Source organism: Gorilla gorilla, chromosome 15 (assembly GCF_029281585.2).
Source record: "Gorilla gorilla gorilla isolate KB3781 chromosome 15, NHGRI_mGorGor1-v2.1_pri, whole genome shotgun sequence".
NCBI lineage: Eukaryota > Metazoa > Chordata > Mammalia > Primates > Hominidae > Gorilla > Gorilla gorilla.
The window spans coordinates 64,073,739-64,101,603 of NC_073239.2; the positions used below are offsets into that span (position 1 = coordinate 64,073,739).

The 27,865-nt window shown below is 33.2% G+C and overlaps 1 protein-coding gene across 2 annotated transcripts in view; it reads right to left on the reverse strand.

Moving 5' to 3' along the window:
* Positions 1-27,865, reverse strand: part of MDGA2 (MAM domain containing glycosylphosphatidylinositol anchor 2) — an 834,858-nt gene that overhangs the window by 277,142 nt on the left and 529,851 nt on the right. For both annotated transcript variants that reach the window (XM_004055127.5, XM_055362264.2), the window contains exons 4-5: positions 26,494-26,690; positions 14,238-14,370 (exon numbers count right to left, since the gene is read on the reverse strand). In XM_004055127.5, coding sequence (XP_004055175.2) covers positions 14,238-14,370; positions 26,494-26,690 — 330 coding nt within the window. The remainder of the gene's footprint in view (positions 1-14,237; positions 14,371-26,493; positions 26,691-27,865) is intronic.

Genomic DNA, 27,865 nt, shown 5'->3' on the forward strand with positions numbered 1-27,865 from the left:
TAGTCAAGAGGTGCACATAACCTAAATGTGCATCAACTGATGAATGAATATAGAAAATGTGGTATGTACATATAATGGAATATTATTTGGCCTTAAAAAATAAGCAAAGTCTGCAATTTGTGACAAAATAGATGAGCCTTCAGAACATTATGCTAAGTGAAATGAGCCTGAAAGACAAATATTGCACGATTGCTTTTATATAAGGTACCTAAAGTAGTCAAATTCATAGAATCATAGAATCAAAGGGTAGAAATGTGGCTATCAGGGGTTGAGTGAGGAGGGAAATGAAGAGTTACTAATCAACAGGCATAAAGTTTAAGTCAAGCAAGAAAAATAAGCTCTAGAGATCTGTGGTCCAACATTGCAATTATAGTCAACAATAATGTACTGTGCACTTAAAACTTTAGAAGCATATATTTCATGTTGAGTTCTTACTGCAATTAATAAAATAAAATTTAAAAACCATGTTTTAAAAAATAAATGTGCCAAGGAGAGGGATTTAGTTCCAAGTTTTGCATGCAGTTAGAAGCCAATTTACTGAACTGAATTACAAAGCCATAAAAAAGTGTTTTACCTGAATAAAATGAATTTTAAACTACAGACCTTGTAGTAGGTGTCATTACTTATTGACTTACCATAAATACTTAATACTGCTTAGTACTGTTATCACAGATCTAATTTCAACAAGAGCCAATTCAAGCCTAACTATTCAAGGAGCTACATTTCTTATCAGGGATTTCAGACATTCAGAGCAGATTGTTGCCATGTTCTAGGACAATGCTCCTACATGATAAAGGAGGTATTTATTTTTTGAATAAGATAATACTGTAATGGAATACATGTAGAAGAACTAAACAGGTTACTACACAAAATTGAATATTGCTTAAAGAAATATTAAAAAGCAACAAAACCTTTTTAATACTATTTTTAAATGAAACATAAAACATTGGATCACCTATGAATTCACTTCCTCTCTGTCAATATTTTATTTCTCGAAGCTACTGAAAATACAGCTTTCAAATTCTAGTTCTGGTATTTTCAATACAGATTTTGGTACCATCACATTTCTCTTTTTTATCTGATTAATGAGCTACTGAAATATCCTTGTAGAGCAAAAACAAAAAATACCATTTGTTTTCAATATAGAATTATTTTAATTTGTTTTCCAAGTTCTTAATGTATATATGTATTGATTTGCCTATTTAACTCTCCAATGACTTGAAAGTTAGACCAATATTATATACGCTTTTTTAATAAAAAACAACAACAACAACAACAACAAAAGGTCTCTCACTCTGTCGTTCAGTCTGGAGTGCAGCGGCGTGATCAGAGCTCACTGCAGCCTCAACCTGGCAGGCTCAAGTGATTCTCCTGCCTCAGCCTCCCAAGTAGCTGGGATTACAGGCATGCACCACCATACCTGGATAATTTTTTAAATTATTTTTCATAGAAATGAGGTCTCACTATATTGCCCAGGCTGGTCTCAAACTCCCGGCCTTGAGCAATCCTCCTGCCTCTGCCTCCCAAAGCAGAGATTGGGATTACAGGTGTGAGCCACCATGTCCAGCCTACATATTCTCTTTTTTTTTTTTTTTTTTTGAGACGGAGTCTCGCTCTGTCGCCCAGGCTGGAGTGCAGTGGCGCAATTTCGGCTCACCGCAAGCTCCGCCTCCCGGGTTCACGCCATTCTCCTGCCTCAGCCTCCCCAGTAGCTGGGACTACAGGCACCCGCCACCACGCCCAGGTAATTTTTTGTATTTTTAGTAGAGACGGGGTTTCACCCTGTTAGCCAGGATGGTCTCAATCTCCTGGCCTCGTGATCTGCCCGCCTCGGCCTCCCAAAGTGCTAGGATTACAGGCGTGAGCCACCGGGCCCGACCCTACATATTCTTTAACTGTGGATCCTTACGCATACAATAATGCTTTATTAAACTTGTATTCATATCTAACATTTTGCTTAAACACACAATGTTTAGTGTGCAGACCATGCATATTCAGTGAATATTTCAGTTCCGTAAAATGTAATATAATATCTTTGTACAGTTCACAGTATCATAATTTTATGTGGCTATCACATCAGATTGCTTTTTACTGATGATTCCAAAATGAAAAAACAAAGCCACTAACATTACGGCTTTCTTCACATTGAACTAAGTTTAAATTTGAAAGAAAATATGCAGTAATACAGGACTTTATAAAGTATTCCTGATCAAGGGAATTAGAAAGACATATTAAGAATAGAAAAATTTAGTCTCTTTTCCTCCTTTTTTCCCCTTCAAGACAATTGTCTTTGTATATTAAATCCCAGATAAATAAAGAACCCATATTACCTGCTTTCTTTTCCAATAGCTTTGTTTATGTCTTTCCTGTGGTGCCTAATATTTTCTCTCTTCAATTTTGACATAGGTATTTTAATTTGCACTTAATATGTGACAATCATTTTGAAGGATTCTCATCTACTGTTACTTGTTAAATCAAGCTGTATAAAATTACCTCTATTTGGTCATTTCAGAACTACAAACATTTGCCAGCAAAACAAAGAAAATTTGTTTTGAAGAATTTTCTAAAAAGACACAACACTACCCAGTGACACTTCACCAGGAAGACTACAGATCCTAAATTTTCCTTGGTTGAGTACAATGTCATAATGCCAAATCAAAGAAAAAACTTTAAGAGTAGCTTCTTAAAGTAAAAACGTAAAGAGTAGCTTTTAATTGTCACACCTATTTGTGCCCAAAATCCAATACCCTGTTTCTTGATTATTTCCATGCTTGTGAAACCAAGGCAATAGGTCCCCAGAACATGAGGGCAAGGTTCCAATAAAAAAATTCCTGTGACACAGGATGCCTATCAAAAACCAATACTGCTGACTAACTGCAGATTTATTGGATAGAATGTGATTGAAAATGCAATCCATAAATGATTAAACAGTAGAATACAGCAACTAAAGCAGAATGACTAAAAGGAGGTAGAAGAAAGAAATACCTTTGAAATATGAACTAAAGCATATCACTAAACAACTAGACATACCTATTTTCTTCAGGAACAGAAGAGTAGCAAGAAGCGTATGTTGTTATCAAGAAAAAAATAAATATAAAGGTGGCTCTTAGAAGAGACTTTGCAGAAGCTGGAAATTGAGGGAACAGCTGAAATTACTGTGATGCTTTGGAAATAATTGCCACAACTGCAGACAAAAAGTACATGCTGCATCCAGATGTACAGTTAAAGGTTGATGCTAATGTATCTCTGATACTCGACCTGTTCACTATTTCCCAGCATACCAATCTTCTCTCCTGTTAGTTCCTATAATAATGGACTGGATACACTAACCCTACAATATGAACTACCACAGAGTCATTTTTTTCTGATTTAATTAAAAGCTCCACGTAAACCAATGTGGATGTTGTAAATCATGCCGAGTTGTGGTACACATGCCTCTGTAATATTAACAGTGGCCCCAAGGCTAAATTTAGCTATACCACATTATTAAATCCTATGAGTGTAGCTAACATCAGAAAAATGTTTTGAAAGCATAAATATTTTAGCATGAAGATTTAACAAAAATGTATTCCGTCATATCAGAATATCAGGGGGGAAAAACTCACTCATTTATAACTGAGCCAAAGGAGAGCTGTTTGCATTTTGCCTTGTCTGTAACTTGGAGATGTATCCTTTAAGCGTTCTTTGGTGAGATAAAAACCAGTTTCTATTTTCCTACTAAAATATTTTTAAAAATTGTATTTACCTGGCACTGATTAGTATGCTTGGGCTTCAGACACAATAAGAACATTTTAGGTTTCTTCATTAAGAAAGTAAATATAGAATATTCCAAACAGGCTTTAGAAAATTCAGCAGAACTAATGTAATAAACATACTCACTCTAACATGCATAATAGTAATATAATTTACATTAAATTGATAAACAATATTTTATATTTACTTATTTTGCCAACTATTGACAAAATTTTGGAATTTCGCTGATTTAATATTACTTCTGAATATATATATTAGTAGATAGATTCTATCATTGATACTTTTCACTAAATAAGAAAGAAAAAAGGAAAATTGATGAGCTAGATGATATTTTAGAAAGCCTCTTTTCTTTCTTCACAAAGGATATTTTCAGTATACCCACTACCACCACCATAACTAAGAGCCTACTATTTGCCAGGCACTATAAACATATAATTTAATTTTATCTTCACAATATCTGTAGTGAGGTATGAATCTGGGGAAACTGGTACTGTAAATGCCTTACAGCTTGGAGAAGAACAGTGGCTAGGTATGCATCTTCTCTTAAGTTAGGATAAAATCTTCCTGACAGTGACTTTTTCTACCAGAAATATTGATAGCACAAGTATTTGCAAAGAGTCACTCAAATATGTGCATTAGGTCCAGAAATAACTTGTCAGTTAATTTTTAAGAAATAATCATGTAAGCCCCATGTATAAAAGGATAATAGCACAATCAGGTATTAATCTTCTCAAATTCTGTATGCCTAAACTTTGCTTGCATGGACCTTGGGGCTCAAGGGCAGCTGTGTACTTACGGGCTGCATCTACTCCTTTGTAGCAACCTCATTTCCTCTGTGTTCTATTATTGTTGTTATTGTCATTATTTTGTTAAATAAATGTGAAATTTTATTGTGAGCATTCTCTTCCCATCATTATGTTACCTACCCCAGAACACCTCATAAACATGATTTAGCAGAAAGCAAATTCACAGAGTTGAAGGAATTGATCATACTACTCTACTGTAGAGAGAACCAGAATCCACACCCAGCTCTTGTTCAATAATGCTTCTTTAGGTAGAGTTGTTTAAGGCTCCATATGCACCAACATTAATAATTGACATTAAGACTTGAATCTTACATGGAGGTAGGCTGGATAGTGGATTAGTTCATTGAGTGACCAATTGTTTTGTTTTGGGGGGACTATTGGGTTTCCCAGGATGTGGGACTTCCAGTGAGTCCAAGGCAAATTAGGATGGTTGCCCTGCCTAAAGATGACATTTTGACATAATCTATCCTAGTATTCAGAGTGAATAAGTAATATGACTGGCCACATGAACTTAAGAAAATAATATTTTGTATTTTATTGTATCTCCTTTGTTAGAGCCAGTAACCTATAAAAGCAAATTGTCAGTAAATGATCATGGAGCTATTCTAAGCCACAAGTTATATGTGGCTAGCTCAAAAATCATCAAGAAATTGTAAAATGTATTTCTACCAACTGAATTATTGCCTATGATAATGCAATTCTTAGTATTTTACTAGACCAGTAAAACTCTGAAAAGAACCAAGCTGTGGTCTACAAATCCATAATCTACCAACAGTTTGAAAATTAAAAATTAATTGTTCTTAGGAGTATAAAAAATCCTATTACTTTATTTTAGCATATTCTCGACCCAATCTACTAAAACAAATATAAAATACATGGTCTGGACTTTTGCAAGATTTTCTAATGAATAACTATTTTAAATTTTTCAGTTATAATTATAATCTAACAGCATATTAAAAATAATACATATTTAAAGTTAGAAAAATATAATCAATGAATATCCTAGATGTTTGCTAAAACGCAGATTATTTGATATGGTCCAAAGTATTTGTATTGTGAGATGGCTTTTAGCGTTGTCTTTCATTTGACTAAGGCTGTTTATTGTATCTGGATTATGATATCTTCTGGGAGAGTTACTAGTTTATGGGGTATATTTATGTTAAGAACCCATAGTTTCAAGATACATTTGAATAAAGAAATGCAAAAATTTCATTGCTAGGACAACAAAATGCACAGATGTAGGGAGATCTCAGCAACATGCAAACTTCCTTTTATGACAGTAATAGAATTTTTAAAAATCTGGGTCATCTTATTGCTCTGGATACTGCCTTAGGAAAACCAAAGTTGAAGCCTCTTAATGACCATTGCTTCTGTTCAAGATTTGCTTCTTTATCATCATCTATATTTTTACATTTCTGAAGTTACATTAGTGAAAATAGGTCATATATGTGCTTGATTACCTTAGGAAATGACAGAACACTGAAATGAAGAATCTGTTGAATATCAACAACCACAACCTTGCAAGTTTCTTTTATTTCCTAATAAACCATTATCAATTTCATAAAAAAATTTTGTATTTATGTTAAACATTTGTTCTCCTAATAGGTTAGATATAAATATACCTAGAATATGAGTCATTTCTATAGATTTTAGTGGGAAATACTAATATCTAACATATGCAGTGACAAAAGTCATCCATAAAATGATCATGAACTTATTTCAAGATTAATCATCCATGATTGAAGCTATACCCTGTAGGCAGAACAATGCTGTCCCCAAAAGATGCCCATGTGTTATTATTTTTGAAAACAAAAATGTTTTCTTCATTTTTAAGAAGGTGAAAAATAAGTTTAAAGAAGCTAACTATTAGTAACATCATAAAAGATTTCAGAACCAAAATTTAAACCTTATACTTTTGAATGTTAAAACTTATGCAAAAGAGTTACAGGGAACATCTTATTCTCTATATCTACAATATTCTAATAACATTTGTTGTGTTCCATTATTGGCTGTAGTAGTAAACACTGTTGTTCAGATAACCTGGATTATTATCTATGATAAAAAAATTATTAAAGCACCCATATTTCCAATATTTTAGAGCATGAAAGGTGAAAAGTCCAATGTTTTTTCTTCCATTTCACATATTAGCTTTGCCCTCACTGAAAAAGAAACTCGGGAAAAAAAATCCAAGAATAATGCACAAGTTCACTGACTTATCATTTATGTCCCTGCTGTAATCTTTTGACGATGCTTTTAAAAATCCATGATGTATTACAGGAGTGATATCTGTCTCTCCCTAAAATTTCATCTTACCTTCTTCCTTTAGAGTTGCATTCTTTGTATTTCCCCAAAGCTAAGAATACAAGGCCATAAATGCTCTCAATAGAGTCACTTCTTTAATTTGAGTTCCCAATGAGGAATAGGCTTTTTAACATATCTGACTCATTTTCTTGCTTTGATTTAGCATATATTATAAACTTATGTCTGAAATTTTAAGGAAAAGCAATCCTAAATGCAAAGTCCACATTCAGTAATTTGGGAGTATTATAGACTGAATTGTGTCTTTCCCTCCAAATTCATATCCTGAATCCTGTCTGTGTGACTGTATTTGGAGACAGGGCTTTTACAGAGAGGTAACCAAGGGTAAATGAGGTCCTAAGGATGAGACTCTAATCAAATATGGCTAGTGTCCATGTTTGGGACACTAGAGGAAGGGACACTAGAGCTTTCTCTCTTTCCTTCCATGAATGCACAGAGGAAAGGTTATATGAAGACACAGCAAGAAAGCAGCCATCCACAAGCCAAGAAGAGAGCCTTCACCAGAAACCAACCCTGATGGCACCTTGTAAACTTGTGGGCTCTAGACCTATGAGAATATAAATTTCACTCAGTCTGTGGTGCTCTGCTATGGCAGCCCAAGCTGACTAACATAGGACATCATCATACGTATACCATCTATTTTCACAAACCTAAATAGTCCTTAAAAACTGTTATTGATGGTTAACTAGCACATCTAGATTCTAATAAATGATTCTCTTGATTATCTAGATGCTATGAAGATCATCTAAACACAAGAGGCTAGAGAAATTAATATAGCTAAGGAAAATGGCTGATGTTAGCACTAAGGTGCAGGTTACGGCAAAATCTTTGCTGCTACTTCCTCTTGCACTTACACTGGCTGTCTATGACCATAGGTGTAGCATATCACAAGAGAAATTGTTTTTGTATTTTGTTTCATGCCCACAGCTATCAAAATTTATATAACTAAGATATTTTCTTTTTCATAAGGCTTAAGTAAGTTAGTTAAATTCTTCTAAACATGAAGAGAACTATCATGAATAGATAACAGTATACCAAAGGTTTTATACTGAAATTAACAACAATTGCTGGACATTTATATTATAACTTTCCTAAGAGCTATATAAAATAATAAAAAGAGATAATAGTTGCCTAACATAGAAACAAAGACATTTCTTGACCTCTATCTTTTTCCATGAAAATTTATTGAGACAAAAAGAAAAAAAAAAAGAGTAGAAGAGAAAGGAAAAAAAATTGAAGAATAAGTGAGAGAGGGAGGGAGGAGAAAGATATGTATTTTCCCTCTATTTCTATAGCCAGTAATACTTTTATGGCTTGGTTCCTTGAATTAAATCCCATTTAAAGATGATATCTTAATTAGATAATGTTTATAAATGCTAAGGTAGAGCAGACTAAATCAAGGGACTTATATAATTAGGCCAAATGAGCCACACCTATCCCTTTTTTATACACTTCATCATAACCTCTCAAGCAGGTAAAAAATATGTTTTTCATCCTAATATAGGTAATCTACTTAATTCTTATTTGCCTTTGAAGTTGTGAGACATCAAGTCATAAGTGCTTGAAATTCATTAAAATAAATAAAACTTGTTTTATCATAATTTCTATGTGTCCTAGTGTTGGTAACACACATAATATGAGAAATTTAAAATAATTTATACTCAGTTATCCTAATTATGATAATTTCAAAATACACCTATATTACCATCTAAACTTATAAATTTTAACAGGCTTATTTTAATAAACTATGAGAAATACAGCTACATTAAGAATTTACCAATCAAGGGAGTATATATTCATGGCAATTTGAATTTATGCTCCCAGGTTAAATATATATATAAATTTTAAAAATAATTTACCGATCAAGAGGTAAGCCCCCTTTTCATCCAAATATGAGTAGGGAAACAACCAAAACAACTTCTAGACCCTCCTAAGCACTGTGTCAATTGGTCAGGGTGCATGACAATAAATAAATAAATAAGTCACTTTATCTTTTATAAAATTCTATGAACTGTCTTGATAAATTTTAAGACAGCTAGATTAGGTGTGATACATAATGACACTTCTGTGGCAGGAGAGATTTTCATAGCATGCCAAACAAGAAATGGGAGTCAACAAATTAATTAACACTTTCCCCGGCTGATATACAATTATGAGTTCCACCACAATGCTATTTCACAGTAGGAAAGTTAAGAAACCACATCACTGGAATTCTACAGATGACATTGACTTTATCATGACACCTAGACAGTGCCTTTCGAAGCAGTTCTAGAAAATTAATTTCTATTCACAAAATGGAATGGGCTCATGGAAACAGTAGGATAACAAAGACTACATATTATTATCATCCAAAGTAATTATTTAAACTTGTTTAAAGTGTATACATTGCCTGGCCATCTGCCAGAAAGTCTAATTCAGCAGGTATGGGATGGAGCCAGAAAACTTACTCCATGGTGTAACTGTTCTGCAGTAAGAACTTCTTAGAAATTTTTACTTCTAGTATACATTGTTTCCATCTTTACATCCTGTATCATTTGGACATTGTGCAAATCAGGTCCATAGACTGACTGCAATTAAAAAGTTGATGTGATTGTGGAGATGTTCCAGTGGCATTCTGTCTCTACCAAAAGTACATTGATTAGCCAATTATTTGACATTCGTTGAAAGAATAATTTCTAAAGTAAAGTAAGACTTTTATAAACATATTGGTTTACAGAGAAGATTAACCAAACATATTACAATATGTATAATTTTCTTCTCTCAATAAGGTACACATTTTCCTTGACATTTTGCAGACCAACAGTTTAAAATACAGTAATTTTACGTACATCACTTAGAGATTCAAAACAGTAAGAATCATTAGGAGCAACTGACTTTCACATTGATTATAGCAATGGTAACTTATGTTCCTCTTCCACTATTAAAAGAGCAATGAAATATCTTGCATGCAATTATTTGTAGTTTACAGACTTATTTGCATGAGGATGTTCTAAGCTTAATTTATACCCTGTGTACTTTGAAAGCTACCTCATTTATTTCACCTATTTGAGATTCACAAACCCTTCCAACTATGAGCACCACCAGATGGAAAAATTTCTGAAGTGAACACAGTTTGAATGTGTAAAGTATGAGACATATGACATGTCTGATTACAGTTACTGAAGAGTTGAATAGGTACTAGCTTATATTTTTAAACTCAATTACTTACCATAATTCTAATACTCATTTTGCAGTGAACATCAATCAAAAATTTTGTGAGATAATTTATAAAGGTGAATAATAGGTTTTTATGTTTGCCCAGTCTAGATACATATTAGCTGAAAAATAAAAAATGCAACATAAAGCTGAAAGGTTAAATAAAGTATCTCTAGTACAGCACTCCTGTGCCCTCCATAGAACAGGTATTCAAAGACTGTTTTCCAAGCCAAAATTTTTTTTTAATAATCACAGAAATAAAGTCATTCAGTTACTTTAAAAGATCTCAGGAATTCTATCACTTTTCCTGGTAATCTTCCCCTTTTGGCTTTAAGGTATGAAGTCCTTATTTATTCCTAACAAAACACTCTGGCTGAGATTTAAGTTCATTTTCTCCATCTCTGTGAAAACTAAGAAGAGCTGTCAGTCTCCTATTTAGAATAACTCTTCAAACACTGGAGTCAATCTAGTCCCCATTCCTTATGAGCTGTGGGACCTTGGAAAATGATAAAAATCACATCTATAACATAAAAATATTAAATATAATTTTATTGGTTATCTTTGTCTTTACAGAATTTTTGCATAAGTCAATTTAGTTCATTCTCAAAACAATCCAGTGAGGATGCTTTAATTGCTGCAGGACAGTTCATTATGTGTCAGATGATAGAAAAAGACATGACAAGAAAAATCTACCTGTTTATGTTCCTACAGTTATGAAAATAAACTGAGACAAAAAACACTAAAGATTTTAAAAATTAATAAGGCACTGCTAAAGTGCAAAGTGGTAACTTAAGTAATAATATATACTAGTGTTTTTTTCTTCCTCATTCCACAGTAATTCTTTTATTCATCCCATAGGCCATACTTTCATTTTATTTTTAATTTTCTCTGTATCTATATATTTCAAAAAAAAATTAAGCTAAGAAAAACAAAATTAGTTATAAGGCACAATACATTTCATGCCATGAAGAATAACATAATTATAACCAGTTCTTATATGTTAACCTGTTTATTCTTGTTTCTCAATATCCAATTTCCCCTTTTTTAAGTCAGATGAGATTAACTTTTACAAGTGCTAAGTCCACTAAGATTTTATATTTCTATTTTTTTCTGCAACATAATTTCCATCACTTTTTTTTTTTTTTGAGACAGTCTCTCACTGTCACCCAGGCTGGAGTGCAGTGGCGCTATCTCAGCTCACTGCAACCTCCGCCTCCTGAGTTCACGCCATTTTCCTGCCTCAGCCTCCCAAGCAGCTGGGACTACAGTCGCCTGCCACCACGCCCGGCTAATGTTTTGTATTTTGAGACGAGGTTTCACTGTGTTAGCCAGGATGGTCTCAATCTCCTGACCTCGTGATCGGCCAACCTCGGCCTCCCAAAGTGCTGGGATTACAGGAGTGAGCCACCACGCCCAGCCTCCATCAACTATTTCTTATGATTATTGATAAAGTTTAATTTTCTCTCATTGCTCTTGTACTTTAATGACTTTTAACTATATGAAATAGAGCATTCTCTAGTTTTTTTTTTAAGTTTTTTTTTCTTTTATTATTATACTTTAAGTTTTAGGGTACATGTGCACAATGTGCAGGTTAGTTACATATGTATACATGTGCCATGCTGGTGCGCTGCACCCACTAACTTGTCATCTAGCATTAGGTATATCTCCCAATGCTATCCCTCCCCCCTCCCCCCACCCCACAACAGTCCCCAGAGTGTGATGTTCCCCTTCCTGTGTCCATGTGATCTCATTGTTCAATTCCCACCTATGAGTGAGAATATGCGGTGTTTGGTTTTTTGTTCTTGCGATAGTTTACTGAGAATGATGATTTCCAATTTCATCCATGTCCCTACAAAGGACATGAACTCATCATGTTTTATGGCTGCATAGTATTCCATGGTGTATATGTGCCACATTTTCTTAATCCCGTCTATCATTGTTGGACATTTGGGTTGGTTCCAAGTCTTTGCTATTGTGAATAATGCCGCAATAAACATACGTGTGCATGTGTCTTTATAGCAGCATGATTTATAGTCCTTTGGGTATATACCCAGTAATGGGATGGCTGGGTCAAATGGTATTTCTAGTTCTAGATCCCTGAGGAATCGCCACACTGACTTCCACAATGGTTGAACTAGTTTACAGTCCCACCAACAGTGTAAAAGTGTTCCTATTTCTCCACATCCTCTCCAGCACCTGTTGTTTCCTGACTTTTTAATGATTGCCATTCTAACTGGTGTGAGATGGTATCTCATTGTGGTTTTGATTTGCATTTCTCTGATGGCCAGTGATGATGAGCACTTTTTCATGTGTTTTTTGGCTGCATACATGTCTTCTTTTGAGAAGTGTCTGTTCATGTCCTTCACCCACTTTTTGATGGGGTTGTTTGTTTTTTTCTTGTAAATTGGTTTAAGTTCTTTGTAGATTCTGGATATTAGCCCTTTTTCAGATGAGTAGGTTGCAAAAATTTTCTCCCATTTTGTAGGTTGCCTGTTCACTCTGATGGTAGTTTCTTTTGCTGTGCAGAAGCTCTTTAGTTTAATTGGATCCCATTTGTCAATTTTGGCTTTTGTTGCCATTGTTTTTGGTGTTTTAGACATGAAGTCCTTGCCCATGCCTATGTCCTGAATGGTAATGCCTAGGTTTTCTTCTAGGGTTTTTATGGTTTTAGGTCTAACATTTAAGTCTTTAATCCATCTTGAATTGATTTTTGTATAAGGTGTAAGGAAGGGATCCAGTTTCAGCTTTCTACTTATGGCTAGCCAATTTTCCCAGCACCATTTATTAAATAGGGAATCCTTTCCCCATTGCTTGTTTTTCGAGCATTCTCTAATTTAAGACAATTTAAATCTTAGTCAAAATCAGTGTTCCTACCATTGCTGAACCATAGGAGGGTCCCAATAAGTTTCTGATGAATAGAAAAATAAATGTATAAAACAATGAACATTTTGAAATCTTGGCAACTCGATGGAACATATGTTGATGAACCAATGCCATAGTTGACTTTTTAAAATATATTTTACAATAAAGTCCTAGGTTTAATCTTTTTACCAACTGAGTTAGTTGGATTTGCTGACCAGCTCTTTGTTGGAAGAACTAATAAAGTGTGTTCCACATGCTTTATACGTATCCACTCATTAATTCTTTCTACAACTTCATGAGTTTATGAGGAAATCAGGCAAAGAAGAGTGAGATGACTTGCTCAACAAGGTGCAAAAGCTAGTAAGTGGCACAAGCAGAGTCTAGACCCAGACACAAAAAAAGCCCACACTTTTAGAGATTTTTGTTAATGGGAAAAGGGTCTTTAAAAATCTTTAGTCTAATATAGTTACTTAAAAGTAAAAATTTATATACCTAATGTAAATGACGAGTTAATGGGTGCAGCACACCAACATGGCCCATGTATACATATGTAACAAACCTGCACGTTGTGCACATGTACCCTAGAACTTAAAATATAATAAAATATATATAAATATAAAAGTAAAAATTTATATTGACATGAAAAATTGGAGTTTCTCAAAACCAGTTCAAATTTTAATTTATTAAAGTGATTATGCACATTCATACAAAATATGTTTTTCTCATATACCTTCTCTTTGCTCTTTCATTTATCAATTTCTTCTAAATATGTGTACCGTTATTCTGGGGTCTATATTATTGAACAAAGGCTAACTTAAGTTTCAATCCTATTAATGTTTTAACATTTTCTACAAAAATATTGTTCTAAAAACATCTATCTGAAATTATCTATTAGTTTTCTTGACTTGACACAAAGTAAAAGAAAGTTTCTTTTACTTAACTTTGAAAGCTCAAAACTCATTTAGCAACTTCAATCACGAATTTTTATATGAAGAATCTAGTATTTCTCAAGAATATTTTTGAACAGGATATATGCTCGTTAGTGACATTTTAGAATGCAATACTTTAAAGAGCTATAATTTTGTATGTTATACACGTAAACATATTACATGGAGTATATTACAATGACATTTTACTGTGTCCATGTATGAAGCTTTTCAGATATCCCAGGATTTTCTGGGAATGAAGGTGCTTATTCCTACATACACCATAGAAATCATTTGGTCTTTAAAAAAGTTAAAGAGAGTTTTTAAACATTAGTTGTAGATAAGATACATGTAACATACAGAGATAATTCCATACCTGTTTTATTGGACAGTCTAAATGACACCATCTTATCAGGAATATTACATACATTCCTCACTGAAGCAATGCAGCTATAATTAGCATAGTCCTGAGGTCGAAGATTCTTTAGTTTTAAGATCTTTGTTTCACCCTGAAAATGTACACAAAAAATAAAAGTCATTAGAAAAAGCCAACACAACCAGAATGAATGAAACATCACATCATATTACATTGTATTAAATCATATTATTATCAGAATATGACAGACTGTCTTTTTTTAAGGGAAATGTCCTATCTTTCAAATAAGTTATAAATGAACTAACTTTAAAATAACACTGCATTTTAAAATAATACTGTAATATTAAGTATGCCTGGACATGAAAACTAACAGACTATAATGAAAATTCATAACATTTTCTTTGCAAACTAGCTTCCTCAGGGGAAAAGTCTATTTCTGGTGGTAGTTATGCAAATTATTATGCAAAGATCAGAGCAATGTACTTAATAATGGAGTGCATTCAACAAACACTGCAATCTATTCAGACATCAATGTGAGAAGACAAAAGAAAAGAATCTGAAGAAGAGCCAACAAATGAAACACGGTTGTTAGAACAAAGTTAATTACGTAAATCTAATGATAGATAATTACATTTATAAACATAAATATTTTGTATATGGAGCAATGACAGGTGACACATCTAAAACTGAAGGAAAGAAGCATTCATGAGTGTTTCTATATTATTATTGTTCTTGTTATTTCATGTTCAAGAGTTTAAGGGCCAACTCTCCAGGTAAATCTGCACAACTGTAGATAGATGCAAATCAAGCAAGTGGCCAGAAGTATCTAACAAACTCTTGATGAACCAAGAAAGACTTTGTAAAAACATTGGATTGAAATTGTTGAAAGGAAAAAGAACAAACAACAAAACGTAGTCTCCTGCCCAATTCAAATTAGGTCCCCTGGGCTTTCTTTGCCTTCTAAAGTCATTAATGCATCATCTCAAAATAGTTCTTCTTGTAAATAACTTACTTATTTTGATGGCAAAACAGTGTCTCAATGATTTTATAGTATTAGGGATACTATAAAAATTCAAAATGTTTATTTTTTCCAGATAACGTGTGTATGGAACAATGTGTTTCATCACTTCACCTGGGTAACATTTGTCGAGTTCTAAAACTTGCAATACTTTCATATGTTATAGAGGAGGACTGGAATACTTAGTGACTTACTACATAAAAACACTGCTGTTCATTTGCAAGAAAGCTTACCCAGACATAGGCACACAGTTTTGCAAATCTGTCAAATGAATCTCTATTCTAGTGTGCATGGAATTGTGGCCATAAGTATTTTCATTCACTGTCCAATTTCAGTCTTAAATCAGTCACCCCTTTAGCATTTTCCTCAGTGGTAAAAAAAAAAAAAAAAAAAACTACCTTTCAATTTTTGTTTAGAAGAAACACTGAATTTTTAACTTACAAGAAAATATAAATATATCCGATACAAGTGTACACAGAAGTCTATATGTTTCTAGAGTTTATATATAAAACTATTCTCTTGTGTTACAGAATTCCCATACATGATATAAAATGCCTAGAAAGTGGGCTTAGCTAGAAAGAACAGTTGAAAGAAAATGATATGCTAGAATTAGTCAACTCAGATAATTTTTAAATAAAGTGATACATCTTACCTCTCCTATCTTTGTCACACTTATTGCTCAAATTTCTTTGCTTTTCTTTCTCCTCTCAATACGACTAGTGTTATTCCTTGGAATTCTACTTGTTCTATAGTTAACCTCACTTTATGACATTTCATTAGGTGGCATTATCCTTGCTGATGAATTTCTACTACAAGCTCTATTTTCTTGCCCCACTCCCAAGTCTAAGCCCCATTTCCAGAATTCTCCCTTAAGTTTCAGATACACATAACAAATGTTTGTCAATATGTCCATTCTGATACTTCAGACACATCTGAACTCAACATATCCTAAATTGAACTTCAAATATATTCCTTTAAACCTACTCCTCCTTCTGTAATAATGGGAATTTACACCCAATTATAACTTCTTATTCATACATTCAGTATCTCTGTCTCTCAGCTAGATCCTTTTATTGATCTTTACTCATGTTCAATCCCAATTATTCTTTGTATCTATTTTTAATCATAATGCTCTAAACCCTACAATCAACTAAAAAACTCATGATTGTACTTAGTATAGCTTAAGAATGCAAGCAAGCCACAATGATTTACACTTTAACCGATATTTTTTTCAGCTTTATTGAAGTATAATGGACAAAATAATTGTATACATTTAAGGTATACAACTGTGCTTTGATATACATTGTAAAATAATCATCACAATCGAGCTAATTAACATATACATAACCTCACATAATTATTTTTATTCACTTGTTAAATACATGAAATCTAATTATGCCATCTCCTTGCCAGACTTCTCCCTTTGCCAGTAAGTCCCCAGAGAGTAGAGATTATGTCTGTCTTGCTCTCAGCATTATATTCTGGGCACGTGACACAGGGCTTAGCAGAGAGGAGACAATTTTTAAGTTAATACTTTTTCAGTTAATAGTACTGTAACTACCCAAGATTTGCTTTATATATATTTATTTCTCCAGAATTTACTATTTGTTTGGCACTGGTATAAACTCAATATAATTAAATGAGTAAAATATAATCAGAGCTTAAATACACTTAAGAGAAAAATTCCCTTACATTATTACACATAATCAATAGATATTTGTGCATATTGTAAAAAAGAAAGTGGGTCTGTTACTCTAGTAATGATTTATCTAGATTACGCTTTCAGGTTTGGAAGGAAATTTGAACTGAAGACAAATTATCAGGACAAAACTCAAGACAAAACTTGAGCCATATCAAAAGAAATAAAACTTAAATGAAAATCAGTAGAATTACAACTGAAAAAACACATGGATATAGATATTGATGATATATAGGTACAGATACATGCAGTTACATATATATGATAATATAATGAAACAATAATATATAATACATGCAATTACATATTTATGTGTGTATATATACACACTCACACTATATATATATATATATATATATCGCACATAATTACTCCAAAAATAACTAACCTCTAATCATTCTGAAAGATTTATTGCATGTAGTCAATATTCTAAAAGCAACCACGGAGTGATAATGATTCTCAGATATAAACAAATAATGAACATTGTCATTTAGATGTATATTTAATAATAAAGTCTCTTTACTCACATAGAGTTAATTATACTCTGTCAGTACTTCTTGTTTCTGTTTCCACTGACAAATTCTGTTTCAGTTTGCATTTTCTGAATAATACTTTTCCAACATTCCACTGAAATAGTACCTAGTAATTTCATTAATGATGATGATCTCTTGTTAAAATTTAATAAACCTTTCTTTTGTATGCTTCCATACTTCTCTGCTTATTTCTAACACTTTAGATTACCTTTACTACCGTGACAGCCCCTCATATATAGGCAATTAATTACAGATATAATAATTTAGTCATTTCTTGGTTGTTTTACCATTGAATATTCTAGTTATTGAAGTCTGCAACCTTTTACTAATATATTCCTAGTGAAATCTGATCCATTATCATGGTTCCAATGAGCACTTATGTATAGATAACTGACAAATCTCTAGACAAAAAGAAAAAAAGCAAACTTACTAAAAATCACCAATAGTATTATAATTAATAAATTCTAGATTATCCTAATTTTTCTTGTCCTTGGAGTTGCAATGTTTGCTAGCATACATTATAGGACATACTTAAAATTTGGTCTATCCCACTCAACATTTTCCCCAAGAAGAAATGTAGTCTCTTATCCTTTTGGATCACTTAAGATAATCTATGCTGCATTTCTAATTCTCTTTTCTTTTTTTTTCAGGGGATGGGCGGGGTCAAGGTTTAAGGTCTAGAAAACCTTAAATTGTTCCCCTTCACTGAAAGGTCATTTCAAAAACCCTTAGTTTGTCATTTGAGACTCTATGCAGTCTAAGCAAAACACTTTCTCCTTATTCCTCACACAAACTCTTCATTCTCATCAAATTAGTTATGTCACTATCTTGAGGTATCTCTTTATGATTTCCTAATGCTCCCCATTCCTTGCTATGAGTCATTTTTTGTTCCTATCTGAACTGATGTGTACTTCAAAAAATATATTGTGACTGGAGTGCAGTGCAACAAAGAGCATAAAATGAGATAAGATTTCAAAGCTTGGAAAAGGTCATATTAGAGGGGCTATGATCGCAGATTTGTATTTATTCTAAAGTTATTTATTCTGTGTTTAACGCTACTAATCTCCTCTTTCTAAATTTTTTACCAAGGCTTGCTTTCTCCTCTTGGAAGATACGTTAAACTTGATTTCCACCAACCCTAATTCTCCATTTCACCAAACAACTCTACTCTACAGTGTTTTTGAATTTTATCTGACAGCCATTATTTCAAGAAAGTGTTTTCTCTTTTTTTTTTTGAGACATAGTTTAGCTCTGTCACCCAGGCTGGAGTGCAGTGGCGCAACCTCGGCTCGCTGAAACTCTGCCTCCAGGTTCAAGCGATTCCCATGCTTCAGCCTCCCAAGTAGCTGGGATTATAGGTGCATGCCATCACACTGGGATAATTTTTATATTTTTAGTAGAGATGGGATTTCACCATATTGACCAGGCTGGTCTGGAACTCCTGGCCTCAAGTGATCTGCCTGCCTTGGCCTCCCAAAGTGCTGGGATTACAGGCATGAGCCACTGCACCAGCCTCAATATGAAGAGATTTCAACCTAAAAGCTCTTACTTCTGATCCATCCTCTAAAAGTGTATTCTTCCTATATGTATTCTCCTTTACTTTTTGAGTTAATGCTTTTGTCTATTTATATCAATCACATTTGTGTATATATTTATATATGTTTTTATCATTTACATTATGTCTATGTATTGATCCTGCCTTTCCATTTAATGAGATCACTTCAAATTCTCTTCCCTACCATTTGGGCAGTGTTTTGCATGTTGTCAACTCAGAAAAGATTGCTGACTAGATAGGAATAGAGCCAGCTCATCATATTGCACACAGTAAGTTTTTAGTAAGCTTCCTGAACCATGTTGACTCTAATGGTAGTAATAGGAACTTTAAAAATCTTTACATTAGGGTAGCCTGCAAGATAGATTTATGAAGCTGCATTTGGGGCCACCCATAGCAGAGCTGAACAGTCAATTATGGAAAAGAGAACGTAAAAGAAAGGTAAGCCGCAAGGGAAATATATACAATAATCAATTACAGAGAATCAACATCAATGCAGCTCTGGCCATTAAAATGCAGAGGTGGCTTTTGTAAAGGATGCACCCTTAAAATATTTTGTATACCTGAATTTTTGTGGTCAGGGACACTGCTGGTATTTATGTTATCTAAAGGTAAAAAATATGAATTTGGTGGTAATATTGATATTACAAAAGAGAATTTGTGCTACTCTTTGAGATGATTTCTATTCTTTAAAGACCTACAAGTATGGCCCTATAAATACAATGGTATGCACATCCATATCCTAGTTAATTCTTATTCGGAACACAGCAACAAAATGGGCATATGAGAAGGTGCTATAGTTTGGATGTTTGTCCCTAATCTTCATGTTGAAATTTAATCCCAATGTTGGAGGTAGGGCCTAATGAAAGGTATCTGGGTCATGCAGGCAGACCCCTCATGAATAGATTAATGTCCTGAGGGGGGCTGTGAGTGAGTTCTAACTCTATTAATTTCCTTGAGAGCTGGTTGTTAAAAAAAAATCTGATACCTTCCCCTCTCTCTCTTGCTTCCTCTCTCATCATGTGATCTCTGCACATACCAGCTCCCCTTTGCCTTTTGCCATGAGTGAAAGCAGCATGAAGCCCGCACCAGACGCAGATGCCACATCATGCTTCCTGTACAGTCTGAAAAACTGAGAACCAAATAAATCTCTTTTCTTTATACATTACCTAATCTCAGGTGTTCCTTTATGGCAACACAAAACACAGAACACAATAACAAAACGGACTGTAAAGAATAGACAAAAAAGAAAGAAAAGCCTCTAGATGCATGATTTCCCAATGGTTCAGCTATCATGGGATTGGAGAGTTGTTCTGGGTGAGTTAAAATGATTTCCTGCAGTCAGAAAACAAGATACCAAGATATGTGAACCTAGAGGGCCCAGGTAACATGGTCTCTAAGTTAATATGTAAGATTAATGTATATACCATGCCAGTGGGAGAGTGGGTAATACAGATGAAGTCTGTTAATGGAATATTGTTTAAAATAACAGAATTATGGAAAATTTTGAGCCTTACCTTCTTAATTCATGACAGTCAGCATATAATAAAAATATTTTAAAACAATACAGCAAAATGTATAAGAAAGCAGAGAATATGTGCACACACAGATTAATGCTATCAAATGGCATATATGTATACCTGTGATAATGAGTATAATTTAGGCTTTACTATTTATAACTACTTTAACATTAATTTTATTTTGTTGATCATTTTAATTTGATACTTTGGGTGTTGGGAGGCTTTTTGCAAGTGAATTTTCATGATTTGTAAAAAGGAATTTTGAGTTGATTATTGTCTAATTGTATAATTAGTCTAATTAGACTAATTATAACTAATTAGGTAATTGATGTAAATATGTTCAGTCTTGTAATTAGATGGTATAATTACAATACACAAGATGATGTCATGAACATCTTTACAAAAGTTCTAGACAAATGGAAAGTGAATTTTCAATTTGTAAGATTTAAGCAATTGTTTAACATTTCTTAAACAATTACAAAATTATCTGCAATACATATATTTAACTTTTGACATTATTTTTTAACAAAAGAAATAAAAGGAAGACATACAATGTATATTAGTTAGTGGCCCTTACCAATGCTGACATTGCTGTAATGAAGCAGCCTCAAGCAGTATTTCCATATTACTTATAAAATAAACTAGAACTTTAAAAAAATTATATTCATTCATTTTGATACTTAGATATCAGTAAAAACTAAAGTCTGCCAATTTAGATTCATTTTATGAAGCTCTAATGACTAATTTATTACAAATTTATAAATGGAAAATGATATATGCTAGCCTATGTCTTTTAGTAGTAAGTGAGTGGAAGGACGAAAAGCATAATTATTCCTCTTAGAAATACTGCATTATGTGCTTATGAATTCATATCAGCTTTAGGAACACATACCAATTTTTTTCTGGAAACGTTGTCTATAAAAAGGTATAAACAAGATTTTTGTCACTCAACAGAATTCAGGAATAAATATTCAATTCAAATTGCTATAGTTATTAACATATTATGAATGGGTATACAAAATAGATATATCTCATCTTAGAAATTCTATTTTATTAAAAACAAGACATTATTATTAAATAACATTATTATTGAAAACATATCTTCAAAAGAAGTTTCATTTTCTAACATTAAAACTTAAGTAGACATATGATCTATTATCTGAACCCTTCCACCATATATTCCCAGTATGCCTTCCCAGCTTCACAGTTCCCTGTTCTCCACACATACTAACTATTGTTCTAACTAACCAGAGATACAGATACTCTTTGGAGACATTGTCTTTCTTCTGCATTACTTGCACGTGTTACGTCTCCACCTTGAGTGCTCCCTCCATAGCAGTGTTGTGTAGCTCTATTTAGACAATGATTTTTATTTTATATCATAATTATTGATCACCTTAAGTTTTCCTTTATATATCAACAAACATTAGAGGAGGAGCCTTGCCTAGTGACCTCTGTGTCTCTGGAAAAGGTACGCCCATATCTTGAATATACTAGATCTTATTTTAACTGAATCTTATTTACATCATGAAGCCACAAAGGACAATGACTATCAACCTAAGGAGATAAATTTAAAAATTAAAATATTATTGAAGTGCTCCAATACAAACAATAGTAACATAAAAGTTTTTTTCATTATAGAGTACACATGGCAGTATGGGAAACAGTAGTTCAAGAAATCAATAACATCTAAGAAGTATATATGTATACGTTTATATAAGGTTATATATACATATATACACACAAACATATATATGTATATATACACGTATATATATATATGGAGAGAGAGAGAGGCATAAAAACACTAGCACAATAAGCAAAAGATAAAGTAAAGAGGAAAAGAGTAACCCAATATGGAAGTATAAAAAGGAAGGAATGAGACATCATATCAGCTTTTCATAGATGGCTTCTCTGAGATGATGAGTCCTCAGTGTTAAGAAGGCCTCTGCCGTATTATCAAACTAAAGAATACCTAGAAATAAATTTAACCAAGGAGGGGAAAGATGGATACAATTCAAACCATCAAACATGGACGAGAAAAACTGAAGAGGATACAATTAAATTGGAAGATATCACAGGATTGGAAGAATTAACATTGTTAAAATGTCTGTGCTATCCAAAGTGATCCACAGATTGAATCCAATCTTGTCAAAATACCAATGAAATTCTTCACAGATATTGGAAAACACAATCCAAAATTTCTACAAAACCACAAAAGATCCCAAACAGCCAAAGCAATTTTGAGCAAAAACAACAAAGTTGGCATCATACTATCTGACTTCAAAATATTCTACAATACTATAGTAACCAAAACAGCATAGTACTGACATAAAAATAGACATATAGACCAATGGAATGGAATAGACAGCACATAACCAAATCAACACACTTACAGCCAATGAATTTTCAACAAAAGTGCTAAAATCTCACATTAGGGAATGGACAATGTGTCTTCAGTAGATAGTGCTGGGAAGCTTGAATATTCACATGCAGAAAAGTAAAGCTAGACTTCTATCTCTCTGCATATACAAACATCAACTCAAAATGAACTCAAGACTTAAATGTAAGACCTGAGATAACACAACTACTAGAAGAAAACATAGGAGAAATGCTTCATGACATTGGTCTGGGGACTGGCAACTGAAACAGAAATAGAGAAACAGAATTATATTGAACTATAAAGCTTGGGCATAGGAATGGAAACAATCAACACAGTGAAGAAACAACTTACAGAATGGGAGAAAATATTTGCAAACTATGCATTTGATAAGAGGTTAATATCTAGAAAATACATAGAACTCAACTCAATAGCAAAAAAAAAATCTCATTTTAAAATGGGCAAAAGATGTAAATAGACATTACTCAAAAGAATACATACAAATGACCAACAGCTATGTGAAAAAATGCTCAACATCACTAATTATTACGGACATGCAAAACAAAACCACAGTGAGCTATCACCTCCCTCCCATTAGAATGGCTATTATCAAAAGGACAAAAAATAACAAATTCTGGTGTGGATGCAGAGAAAGAGGAACACTTATACACTGTTGGTGGGAATGCAAATTAGTACAGCCATTATGGAAAACAGTATAGAGGTTCCTCAAAAAATTAAAAATAGAGCTATAATATGATCCAGCAATCCTACTGTTGGATAGATCCAAAAGAAATTAAGACAGTATGTTGAGGAGATACCTGCACCTCCATATTTATTACAGGACTATTCACAATAGACAAAATATGGAATAAACCTAAGTGTCCATCAACAGATGAATGGATAAAGAAAATGTGGAATATGTACATAATGGACTACTATTCAGCTATGAAATAATGCATGCAGCTATAAAATAATGAATGTTTATTTTACCTAATATAATGTTCTCCAGATCCACCCACATTGCTGCAAATGATGGGTCTGTCCCAGAGCCAGCAACATGGATGGATCTGGAGGACATTATGTTAAGTAAAATAATTAAGGTACAGAAAGACAAATACTATATTATCTACTCATGTGTGGAATCTAAAGAAGTTGACCTCATAGAATTAGGGAGCACAATAATCATTAGCAGTGGTTAGAGAGAGGGAGGTAGAAGGGAGAATAGAGAGAGATTGGTTAATAGGTGCAAAGTTACACTTTGGAGGAATAAATTCTAGTGTTCTATTGCAGAATAAGTTGACTATTTAACAATATTGTATTGTATGTTTCAATACAGCTAGACGAGAATGTTCTGAATGTTCTCACCATGAAGAAATGATAAATGTATCAGGTAATGGATATGCTAAATACCCTGATTTGATTACGATACAATGTGTAGACATGTATCAAAACATCGCACCATACCAGATAAATATGGACAATTAAATGTATCAATTTTTTAAAAGTTTGATTGTGCTTGTTTAATAAATTTAAAATAAATTCTTAAATACTTTGATAGTATGAAAGATTTTCCAAAATCTGGCCAAGGCCCATGTGTTCATTTCCAAGTGATTAGATCCATTTGCAGGTTAGAAATAGCCATATAGCCGGGCACGGTGGCTCACACCTGTAATCCCAGCACATTGGGAGGCCAAGGCAGGTGGATTGCTTGAGGTCAGGAGCTTGAGATCAGCCTAGCCAACATGGTGAAACCCCACCTCTACTAAAAATACAAAAATTAGCCCAGTGTGGTGGCAAGTGCCTGTAATCCCAGCTACTCAGGAGGCTGAGGCATGAGAAATGCTTAAACCCTGAGGCAGAAGTTGTAGTGAGTGGAGATCATGCCACTGCACTCCAGCCCAGGTGACAGAGCAAGGCTCCATCTCAAAAACAAACAAACAAACAAACAAACAAAAAGAAATAGCCATATAGAGAAAAGATGTTTAGAATTTCCTCATTATCTATAAATGTTATCATGTTTTACAAGATTCTAGAGGAAAACATGTTTTCCAAATCTTAATAATGTCCATATTTTAAAAATAAATTGACAATAGAAAAATAAAATACGTAATAGATGATCATTTATCTGGATAATATTTTAAACTAAAAAAATCATTTTAGTAATAATTGAAGAATGCATTAAAGTATCGTGGAATGTATGGGGGAAAATTCAGTCCTGCCTGCTGGCAGAGAACACTTAGTGTCATAGTGGCCTAAATCAAGAGACGATCAGATTAGAACAGGCTTCATTTCAGTACTATGTTATGGTGAACTGACTAGTAATACATGTGCGATGCTGATTTTCAGAGATTTATATTTTGGTAAGTTAAAACTGTTCTATAGCTTTTAAAACATAAAGAATACATATTTTTATTTACAATCTATTTGCAAAACAGGAATATATATGATGTGTGCAGATGTTATCATATAATCACTGCATTATTCCACAGTTAATGTCTAAATATTGGCAATTATATTAATCTGAAGGAGCTCAGGCCTTAGTTTACCATATAAGGAAATATATTCAATGGTGAAAAATGGGATCCTGAGTAGCTGAGATTACAGGCACGTGCCACCATGCCCAGCTAATTTCTGTATTTTCAGTAGAGATGGGGTTTCACCATGTTGGCCAGGATCATCTCAATCTCTTGACCTCATCTCAGCCTCAGCCTCCCAAAATGCTGAGATTACAGGCATGAGCCACCACGCCTAGCCAATTTATATAATTTTAAAAATTATTTTTCATTGTCACAATACTTTTGAACATTTGTCCAAATTTTTTTTATTTAAAACTTTTTCATTGTTAATTTAGGTTTATGCTTCTTTCATCAAAAAACCTTTATAATAACAGCATGCAAATATTCCCACGAATTTCAATATCTTCCTCAGGACTTATTAATTCCTTACTCTTTGTGTATTACACAAGAATATTTCATATTAGGTTCACTCTATGTAAAATTAATTCAACTTTTATTAAATACATTTTTAATGACTCATTAAATATTTTCATTTTTAGCATAATTAAAGCTCTATTTCTAAACCAAGTCAAAAACAAACATGACTAAAGGAAATTAAAGACATATCTTTCCTAAAACTAAAGCCAAATAAATTTCAAACAGGTTTCTTCATTTTTTTAATAGTAATTCACCATTTGCAAATGGGGAAATCAAAATCTCTCCTTTTGAGAAATACTTTCCACAAAACCCAAATCAGCTAGCAAAATGTATAACTATGTACATTATAGTGAAACATAGGAAAACTTATAGATTAAAAAAAAGTTAGGACATAGTAAGTTAAAAAATGTTTTCAAAAGTTAACATTTTAAATTTAACTAACCACATAAAAATAAGTTGTCCTTTATATTTAAGTTCTCTAATCTTTAAGTCAAGCACACATTGGTTTTTGAAAGGCCAGAATAGAGAAACTATCTTTTCAAATAGCTATGAAATCATGCTGCCTGAATTAGGAAAGTATCCTAGCAGAGTAGGGTGGAAATACTGTACCTTAATTCATACCTGGGTAAAGAATGGTTCATAAATCTCAACTCCTTTATCAGATCCTTGCAGCAAGACCTCCTGGCCACGTCTCCAGCTATACCGAACAGGAGGATTGGAATTGGCAACACACCGGAGGAACACTGTTCTCTCATAGTAAAATTGTTCTTTAGCTTCACCTATACTTTGATGAACAGTTACTACCGGATCATCCAAATCTAGAGGAAATAAAAACAACCAAATGGCAATGTTATGAGATAGATGACTTTTAAAGTATTGTGCTTATATAACCCAACCAAAAATGCATATTCCTCATTGATTGTATTACTTACCACTAGGTACTCTTTTTTTCACTCAGCTTATTGAATTCATTTACAAAGACGTTTCCAATGATAAGAAGTAAAGTATATTAGTATCTCTACTTGTTGATATAGTAAAATTAATCTTGTATATTTCTAACTCTGTCAATAGCCATATAAAACAGAGTTCCATGAGAGAGACAAAAATTTAAAACACTCAAATTCAAGAGCTTTGCCAAAACAATGAACCTCAGTGACAAAAAAAATTAATATCAGGCTGCTTGACTTACTCTTTCTCTTTTTTCTTTTTTTAAAACAGAGTCTTGCTCTGTCAACCAGGCTGAAGTCCAGTGGCGCAATCAGAGCTTACTGCAGCCTCAACCTCCTGAACCCAAGCCATCTCCCTACCTCAGTCTCCTGAGTAGCTGAGACTACAGGCATGTGCTACCATGCCCGGCTAATTTTTTTTTTTTTTTTTTTGTACAGACAGGGACTGGCTATGTTGTCCAGGCTGGTCTTAAACTCCTGGCTTCAAGCGATCCTCCCACCTCAGTCTCCCAAAGTGTTAGATTACAGGCGTGAACTACTATACTAGACCTCTTTGTCTTAATATACTTCTTTTTCCAATTATTTATAACTGATATATTAAAAATAATTTAAAAATTATCTTTACAAATTATTAGAATATGTATAGTACCAAAATATGATCTTGCACAGGACTAAATGTTATCTCAAATTTTATATTCCAGATTATATTTGTTAATTTGAAGAGTGCTAAAAGGCATTATTAAAAGGCACTCCTGTTTCTATTACTGGATATTGGAACTAATTATGTGTCATTTTGCATGTATCCTAAAGAAAGACTGTACAGTAGAGGCTCAGCATTTTCTGAAAAAGGTCAATTCATAAATACCTTGGCCTTTGTGATTCAAATGATTGTTTCAACTACCCATCTCTACCATTGCAGTGTGAAAGCAGCCAAACACAATAGGTAAATTAATAATGAATGTTGCTGAGTTCCAATAAAACTTTATTTATAAGTACAGACACTCCTCAACCAGCTTTGGCTAATGGGCCATAATTTGCCAACCCCT